We start from the raw sequence: 9,759 nt of genomic DNA, 5'->3' as shown, positions 1-9,759 counted from the left end.
CACGTACCTTAAGTTGATGATAACCAGACCTTAAATCAATCTTTGAAAACTAACTTGCACCTTGCAATTGATCGAACAAGTCATCTATACGCGGTAATGGATATTTGTTCTTTATCGTTACCTTATTCAATTTGTGGTAATCGATGCACATACGAAAGGATCCATCTTTCTTCTTCACGAACAATACCGGAGCACCCCAAAGGGAAGTGCTCGGTCTAATAAAGCCCTTATCCAGCAATTCTTGCAACTGACTCATCATCTCTATCATCTCGGTTGGTGCAAGGCGATAGAGTGCCTTTTCAATAGGTGCAGCACACGACACTAAATCAATACGAAATTCTACTTGCCTATCCGGTGGTACCCTATCTTGAAATTCACACACAATTGGTACATCTTTTATAGTTTTCTTCATTTCTTTGGTTGCATCCAAAACATATGCCATGAAAGAAGAGCAACCCTTAGCAATATAACGTCGTGCTTTAAGCATAGATATTACCTTCAAGTCGCCTATACGTCTTTCCCCATAAATGTATAAGTAGTCTCCATTCTCAACTGGTACCCGAATCATCCTCTGAGAACAAATGATATCCGCACGGTTCTTCACTAACCAATCCATACCAATCACGACATCGAAACCATAGATATCCATAGGAATCAAATCTACTAAAAAGTCATGTTCGTCTAACACTAAAGTGCAGTCTCTAAACACTCTATGAGCTACCAAAGTGACTCCATTAGCAGTATCAATGGTAAATGGTATAGAAAGYATAACTGGCACAGATTCTAAACAACGAACATAGACATGCGACACAAAAGAATTTGTAGCTTCAGAATCGAACAAGATACAAGCAGGTCTAGAGTTAACAAAGAAAAGACTAGTAATGACGTCTGCCTCATTGCGAGCCTCCTCCGTGGTAATCTGAAAAGCTCGAGCTCGTGCTTTGGGTATCTCCTCCATTTGACTTGAAGCACCACCCACCGCCGGTTGCTGCATTGACGCCTTACTTTCTTCCTGCCTCATACGGGGGCATTCAAATTGTCGGTGCCCAAATACTCCACAAGAATAACATGCTCGATTTCTTTTTGGGCTGTTTAGACGAACATGACCCATTTACCCACAACAAAAACATTTCAAGTTTGTTGTTTCAGTAAGGCATCGCCCTTGGTGAGTTTTGCCACATCTTTGCCAAGGACGCGACACATTAGATTGAAGTGAATAGACTTGTGTTTGGGCACGCGGAATATTTTGAGATTGACTCCTTCTAGGAGTGAAAGATCGAGATTGTCACTGAGTAGGTACAGAGAAGGTTCTTTCAGTTTGTTGCCTTTTTGATTCAGAAGTTGGTTCCTCAAATTTCGTTAAATCGTGTTCACAGCGACGAGCATACTCCACAGCTTTATTGAAACTCGGAATATCACGATTAATAACAAACTCCTGAATTTCTCTCCTCAGACCATCAACAAAATGCTCTATTCGATCATGTTCAGAAGATAAGAATCGTAAGGCAAAACGTGCCTTACGATTAAATTGAGTCTCATACTCAATCACAGACATGTTCCCTTGCTTGAGTTCCAATAATTCTTTCTCAAGCCATCGTTGCAAGTCGATCAGACAGAATTGCTCACGGAAACGAGTCTTGAAAGACTCACAGGTCAAGCTTTCTCGTTCATTTTCAGTCAGGGATTCAAAAGTTGCATCCCACCAAGTGAGTGCACGCTCTGTCAACATTGCACTAGCATAATTCGCTTTATCCTCATTCATCACTCGGGAAATTCGAAATAGTTTTTCAGTGTTTTGAAGCCACTGCACCGCGATTACCGGGTCAGAGAGTCTAGTGAATTCAGTAGCACCACTACTTCTGAAGCTTTTAAACGAGACCCGTTCAGATTTGGGTTTTGAGAGACCACCCAGCTCTTTCTCTTTACCCTTTTCTATGTCATGCTTATGATGTTCAAAAGTTTGTTGAACGAAAGTCATAAGTTGTTTCCTTAAGCGTTCACTACGGGGAGACAATGGTGTAGCATCCTCATTCAGGTTGAGGTCGAGATCGTTTTCTCCAACATTAGGGTTTGTTGGAGTGTGACTAACAACATCTTCATCAGTCATCGTCCTAAAAGGTGCACACATGGTGAGAGTATTAAAATATAGAGTATTAAATAGTATCCTATTTATGGTCCCTTACCCAACCTTGGCCTTTCCTAATGGTCCATATCCCGTATAAATCATCGCCTAGTTACTATATAACATCAACGCCTAGTTTAAGTCTAGATACCATTATTGATACCTAGTTCACTTAAACTATTGCTCTGATACCATATTTGTAACACCACGATTACAAAACAAACACTTACCAACCTTCATTAAATAAATTTTAGTTTCAAAAACCTCAAGATACGGGATAGCGATTTACAACCCAAAATACATAATTTTAAGACTTAATAAATACATAGCTAACAAAAAAAAAACATAATAATCGGGGACATGTCTACCCGGAATATACATACTATGAACAACCCAAAAGTATAACTTATACCTAAACACAAAAGTAGGCTTTACACGTCAATCCCTAATCGATCATCCGACCTTGTTTTTGCCTTTGCCAATTTGCCCTGAAAAGTTAAAACCACTAAAAGATAAGTTATACGGCTTAGTGAATTTATGTGGAAAAATATGGTTACAATGTGTTATATAAGCGTACATACTACAAAATAAAGAAGGTCTCGAAAGAAATTTTGCATCACAACACGACAACAACTTAGTTGTACCACATGATGTCCTTTACAACAACCTCCTTTGAACGTGGGAATCACAAAAGAATGTTCAACATAGAAAAAGAACATCAATATAATCAACTTCATACTCGAGATCAAGCAAGGTCACATACCAATTAACTTCACAAACAAACATAAGACTTGGCACCAAATCCGCCCTTCTTCTTTCGGATTATGGCAAAGTCCTATGCTCACCCCCTGGCTCCCACTGGGCAGTGAATATGGCAGCCCCTCCAGTTGTCTCACCTGGACTCCATGGGATATCGACAATCGGCGCCCAAAACACACCATAAGACAATGCAAGCAATAAGACCAATTCAAGGTGATAATCTAGAACTAACATGAATCATGGATAAACAATAAAACATCATAGCATATATAATCACAAAGTACACACATATGTCCATATAAAGTCACTATGCTGTTTAATGAAATCAGTTGATCAAACCAGAAACCAAACCGAAAGGTCGAATCCTAACTCCCGTTCAGTGGTTGGAAAGAACTTCCAAGGCCTTAAATTATGCTTAAATAACACCTAGAGTTCATATATAAAGTCTTATTATCAATGCACAACAATAACATAAAATTAACCCTTTTTAATTCAAGTTTTCTACTTTAGTTTTCTCCTTACAGCACCTACTTGCAGATCTGTTTTGACCTTCTTAAACTCAAAATCATTAAATGACTTTCAAATATGAATAGTAGAACGTTTTCTTACCTTTCCAGAGCCTATTTGTACATATTTTTAGAATTTTTCTACAATTTTATATGATGTTTCTAAAACAGATCTTATGCCAAGACTTTCAAACTCGAAAATAGCTATTTTTCACCTTTTCATGTTAAACTCCAAACCATTTTGTACCAAATTCATATATTAGTCTTATATTACCATAACGTATATGAAATCATCATGAATCCATCATTATTTTACTAAACATTCACCTAGTTCATCTTCATATAAGGTTGACTATCAAAAGTCAAACTTCCCCAAACCATATCATGTATACACAACTATTTTGTGTTATCTAATCATGATTTCCATAAGATAATAAGTTATGTATTACATATCCTACATAATATCAAGATTTCAGCTTATAATTCTCAACATGCAACCCTAATTTCATGGTTTCTTGAACTCAAAGTGAATACATTATCAAAAATGGAAGCATACCTTCAATAATCTTGCAAAATTTCACCAATTTCTTGCTAAAACACCCAAGTTTGGTTTCCTTGAAGAGTACAGAAGCTTAGAAACGAAAATGGGGAAGAATTGGGGCTGAATTCATGTTCATATGTCTAAAACCCGAGTTGGGTCGGTTTGACCCGGCTGGGTACCTGTTTTGACCATTAAACACTAAAAATTGCATAACTTTTCGCTTGAGACTCCGTTTTATATAAAATTTTTGCCTACGCGTTCATAACAAGATAATATATAATTTACAAAAAAAGGTTTCATAAAAGATCTCCCAATAACAGCAGTTTTCATATTTGTACAAGTTATGCTTTCCTTTGAAATTTTGCCTTTTTTATTTTGAATTCGGAATCCCGTAAAAATTTTCTGACACCTCCAACAACTCCTAATAGGTCGAAAACTTAGTTCCAAAGCTTAACATTCTATCAAAACCTCCCGATTGAGTATTGTGCACGTAATTTATCGAAATCATACCGTAATTTGAAAAAAAAACTTGCATAAAATGCAATCTACACGACTTTTTCGACTTCCGACAATTCTAACACTTTATATTAACTTATTCAAAGGTGTTCCAACATTTAGATTACCATTTAGATCTTCCATTCAAGTTTTGGGTAGATTTTTCTCTTTTAGGCACTCTAGATACCTACCCAACTTTCATGTATGCAATGAACTTTGTATGTTGAACCCTCACATTATCTAATTATGTCAATTGTGAGGTGTTAGCACCAATATTACCYTCTACATCTCATTCCAATTATGAGTTCTACTTATAGCTCACTAGTACACTTAGCATTTTAGCAATTTTTTTTAAATAACACATAAGGTATGCTTATAATTACTAGTTAAGCATATTTAAATACGTGAATGTTACAAAACCTCCTCTTTTGGCAATATATAAAGGTGGACTCTTTTCTAGGAAGGTTATCTTCAAACCTAAAAAATAAAACAGAGAGAGAAAGTGTGTGAGTTCCTTCTAAAAATTTAGAAGCTAGAAATTTAGGTTAGAAGTTAAAGCAGTTCCTGTTGCTGTTTTTATCACACAAGGTGAGTTTTTGTTTTAAAAGAACAGTCTTTGAATTTGTTAAAATTACGGGTTTTTATTTGGAATTAATGAATAACTGTGCAATTGGTATGTTTTTATTTATGAAGATTTACAAGTTGATAAGAACCTGCATTCGTACAGTATTGCCCGATGAGGATTTGCTGTCAGGTCAGGTTTTATTTGGTGAAATTGGTTTTCAGACATTGTTGTCCGATAAGAGTGTATCCAAACCATTTATAACCAAAAATAGTACATTTGGTATCTTTCAAATGAGGCTAACATTTGGAAAAGATATTGTTGTGATTTTCTTTCAAGATGGTTGTGACATGAGGTCTGTTTTGAAAGAAATGAGTTTTCAAATGTTTCTTCAGGACGATTGTGATGTAAGTCTGTTCTGAATTGAATCAATGTTTCTACAGGATGGTTGTGATGAAAATTTGTTTCAGTATGAAACTATTTTGAAACAATGTTTCTACGGGACGGTTGTGACGAAAGTCTGTTCCGGTATGAAACTATTTTGCCAACGTTTCCATGGTATGATTGTGATGTAAGTATGTGCCGATATGAAACTGTTTTAAGGCCATTATTGGCTAAAGGTACAGATTTATCTGTAGATTTGAGGAGGAGATAAAGGTGGCATATCAAGGAGAGATGTACCATGGGATAATGGTGGCATATCTAGGAGCTGTGTACATATGAATAAGGGTGGCATTTGAATAGCTCTTGTTATTGTATCAATAAGAGATAATAGCTCCGGGATAACATTTCTCTGTGATTTGGGAACTTAAAGATGTTGCTCTTATTGAAATAATAACATTGATGTTATTGAAAAGGGGAAAACGGCTTATAGCGAGAGGCATTATATGCCTATGATTTCAAATGATGTTAATGAAATTAGAATATTTAGTTTTATAAATGATCAAAAGAAACAAGTATTTGATCGGAACCAGAGGGGCTCTGGTTGGTCTTTAAGACAGACCAAAGGGCCTCTGGTCAAGTGGAAAATCTTTTAAGTGTTTTCAGGAATCTTGTGATCCAGAGGCTCTGTATGTACTAGACAGAGACTCTGCATCATAAAGTTGGTCATGCGATTAGTTTTCAAGTATCCTAGGAATTTATATGACCCAAAGGATCTGTATCATGAAAGTTGTATTTTTAAATGTTTTTACGTCCGAGATCTGCATTCGAGAGTGGTGTTCGAGCTCTGTGTCCAAGTGTGGAGTCTGAGCTCTGTGTCTGAGAGCGGTGTTCGAGCTCCATGTCCAAGTATGGAGTCCAAGCTCGATGTCAGAGTGTGGTGTCCGACCTCTCCGTCTGAGCTCTGTCTTTTGAATCTTAATTTATATTCTCTTTCAAGTCTAAACCTTTTAAAAATCATTTGCAAATAGAACAAAGAACAAGATGAGCTCTGGTTACATTTTAGTGATTCATTTACTTTAAAAATTATATTCTGGTCTATTTGGACCAGAGATTTTGATCATCCAGAGGGTCTCTAGTTGAATGGTAGCCTTAGTTATTTTTGGAGTGTGAGTACAAAGGCTCTCGTTGGTAGAAGCAGAAGCCTTAGTTATTTAATAAAAGAACTTTGTCTCATAGAGATAGAAGATCTCTGGTCCTTAGGAGCAGAGAAGCTCTGACCAGTTGATCCAGAGCAGTCTTTCATCTGTGAATATGTATCTGTGTATGTGAAAAGATGTTTTAAAATAAATTTTGGTGATCTTCACCCTGTAATTGCAAAGAAAGGGTTATCTCACTAGACCTTCCGGTCTAACCCTCATTGTGTTTTAAATATGAATTACAGGATCAAGAGGGTCTCCGGAGATTAAGAAGGAGGAGAAAATATGATTATTTTCCTTGTATGTTTATCTGCTGTTTATGAAGATCAATATGTTTATTGAAGTATTTTGAAGATACATGTAGACATACATGTGATAGTACAGGGTCATTCTTTTGGAAACTTTTAGTCGTAGATTCTATACATATAGAATCCTTGTACTTGTGGGACCTATGTGGTGTAGTTTGTATTTCCTTTATATGAAATATATGTTATATACAAATATGGAATATGGGGAGTCACATCAAAGACATCCTGAACAAGCTACTAAAAAACGTATCTAATCTTGTTGATGTTCCTCCTTTGCCATAGAAGACTCTCTCAAGAAAAAAACACTTTTCAGATCCTAAAGATGGACCATTCCATAGGAACGAACACGAGACAAAACTCTCCTTGGATGAAATCCTGAAGGATCGAAAAAAGTCAGATTTCTCAAAGCTAAACCTTACACTACCATCGAAGGGTCCTTACATACCCAACACTGTGCACATGAAGCCCGAGTTTGGATTAATATTCATCAACTATGATGGCGAATATAGTTTCTAGGTATCCAAGTTCCACCTTTGTCTGATAGATCATCTAGTGTATCTAAGGACTTGGCTAGATGATGACTTTTATGGAGAAGTGATGGAACGCAAGATTAGAAAGAAGATACTAAGATGCAAGAAGCTCGGAGAAAATGTACCTGGGTATATCAACTTCAGTGACTTATATTACACATTCTTCTATCTTGTTATATCTTATTTTTCCTTTCTTTACTTTCAGTGTATAACTTATATGTAATAGGTTTACCAATATTGATGACAGACTTGTAATATTTTCCAATGATTAATATTCAATGAAATCTCAAGTCCACTGAAAAAGATCCATGAAAAAGGTAATTGGGACGAATACTTACGGGTTCCAGTTCTCTTACATTCACTGAGAACTTTCAAGTCAATGAATATGCCTTTAGTACAAGTTATCATATTTATATCAGTTTATCCTTGAACTTGTAATCCTTTACAAACTTATGTAACTTTACATAAGTAAACTGTATCACTGAAAAACATCCCAAAATAGTTAAAATGGATGAGTATTTTTATTTGTATATTTTCCTTACAATTATAAACTTAAGCAATATTCTTTATGTTGCTTTGTCATCATCAAATAGGGGGAGATTGTTGATCCTCTTTCTCATTGATGATGATCCTTTTTATCTATCGAAGTATATATTGTTTCTGTCATTCAGTTGCAATGATCTTCACTGAGTCTGTTCATTGATCGTTGAACATGTATTGTAATTCATTCAGAGACTGTTATTCTTCGGAAGGGTGGGGTTTCCTAGAGAAACAATATTGAGGGAGAGACCACTTGGCTGACTTAATAGCCTCCTTTAACTGTGTTAAATGGAGGGACCAGCTTGGATACTGAAATACAAAATTTGGACTACCAGTATATTAGTGTAGGGACGAAAACCAAAAAACAACAATAAACAAAGGGCGAAAAATTTAACTTGTTTTTCCGTATTTATTGAAAGATAGGACTTTCCTTAACCAATATGCTAAATTTGAATCTCAAAATCTTTTTTATAACAAATAATTCTTTAACGCATTGTATTTTATACTAACTGTGAGACGATTGACTTATATCATGAGTTTGTTGGAACCAGTCATTTTATGAGCTATAAATTAGTTCTTTAAAGAACTACTTTAGATAGCTTCTTAGGTTTTTTTTACCTCTTTTTCATTTTGTAGGTCATATTAGATCGTCATCTACCTTATCAATTAGTTTTTACTAAATATGTGTAGTTTCTTATTAATCAAAAAGTATCTTATCAGTTAATTTGTCAGAAATAACGTCAATGCTTATGCATAAGTTTTCTACTTATTCGATTTATAATTATAAATCGATCCAAAAAAAGATATAATATTTTTTGAGAAACCATTAAGAGAAACAAATTTTATCTTCAAATTTGTTTTAGGAATGAATTTTCCAAAACCTTCATGCGTGATTTAAAATTCAAAACTTCTCATTTAAAGTATTTCATGATCAAATTCATATCATTCTAAATGGGGGAAAAGGGCATGTCGATCCGTTTTGTCTCCCAATATGAGAAGTTTTGTATAATCAATGACCCCCAAAATGAAGGTTTTTTTAATTTTTCCTCAAAATAGAAATAAAGTGTAACTGGTTTCGTTTTAATTTCTCAAAATAAGATGTTTAGAATCGTAATTTTGAAAGATAATAAATTTTAATCATGTACCTTAGTAGTAAAGATTTTGGTTCTCTGTTATTCAAAATTTGTCCTATCAATTTTTTTACTATTTTATCAAAATAAAATGGTATTTCTAGTATTTGAGTAAATAGGCAGTTCAAAATATAAATTTATTAAAAATATACACATAAAAGATATAAACCTTAATTTCAGTAAAAAAAAAACCTTAATTGTATATTATGTGGGATTCTTGGATCATAAATTACAAAACTTATTCTTTGGCCTCTCTTTTAGATATTACTCTAAATTTGAGGACTAAAATGCAATTTAATCGCAAAATCATTTAGTATAAATATCTGCTTCAAAACTCTTAAAATCACATCCTTCGTTTCTCTCTATTGAAAATGTCATTCAACAAAACCTTGTTGCTTTTGCTTGTTGGTCTCGTTATTCTTAGCCTTGGTGAGTTGTTTTTTGCCCTTTCTTATTATATGTATTACATATTTTTTGACTGAATTTTATCTTTTTAATTTCGGGGTTTAGTTTAATTATATATATATAGACGAAGTATCGCGAGATAACGAGAGTTAAAGTGAGAAGTGTAAGAAGAAATATGGATCATTGATCACCTCTAATCTCATACCCACCCATGATTTTCTTGATACGTGGATTGATCCGATAAAGTTTGATATTTGGTTCTTCAAAATCAAAGTTTGGAA

The 9,759-nt window shown here is 34.7% G+C and overlaps 1 protein-coding gene across 1 annotated transcript; it reads right to left on the bottom strand.

The window, feature by feature from the left end:
- Window positions 1–1,285: 1,285 nt before the first annotated feature.
- Window positions 1,286–2,107, bottom strand: LOC112508983. Its single transcript, XM_025113852.1, has one exon. It carries the CDS (start codon window positions 2,105–2,107, stop codon window positions 1,286–1,288), a length of 822 nt encoding a protein of 273 aa, XP_024969620.1.
- Window positions 2,108–9,759: the final 7,652 nt, after the last annotated feature.

Source organism: Cynara cardunculus (assembly GCF_001531365.2).
Source record: "Cynara cardunculus var. scolymus isolate 2C chromosome LG 3, CcrdV1, whole genome shotgun sequence".
Classification (NCBI taxonomy): domain Eukaryota; kingdom Viridiplantae; phylum Streptophyta; class Magnoliopsida; order Asterales; family Asteraceae; genus Cynara; species Cynara cardunculus.
This window is presented reverse-complemented; position numbering and strand designations above follow the sequence as displayed.

What these genes read in the sequence shown, in the direction of transcription:
- LOC112508983 (XM_025113852.1), bottom strand. Translation starts at nt 2,107, where the DNA reads ATGACTGATGAAGATGTTGTTAGTCACACTCCAACAAACCCTAATGTT.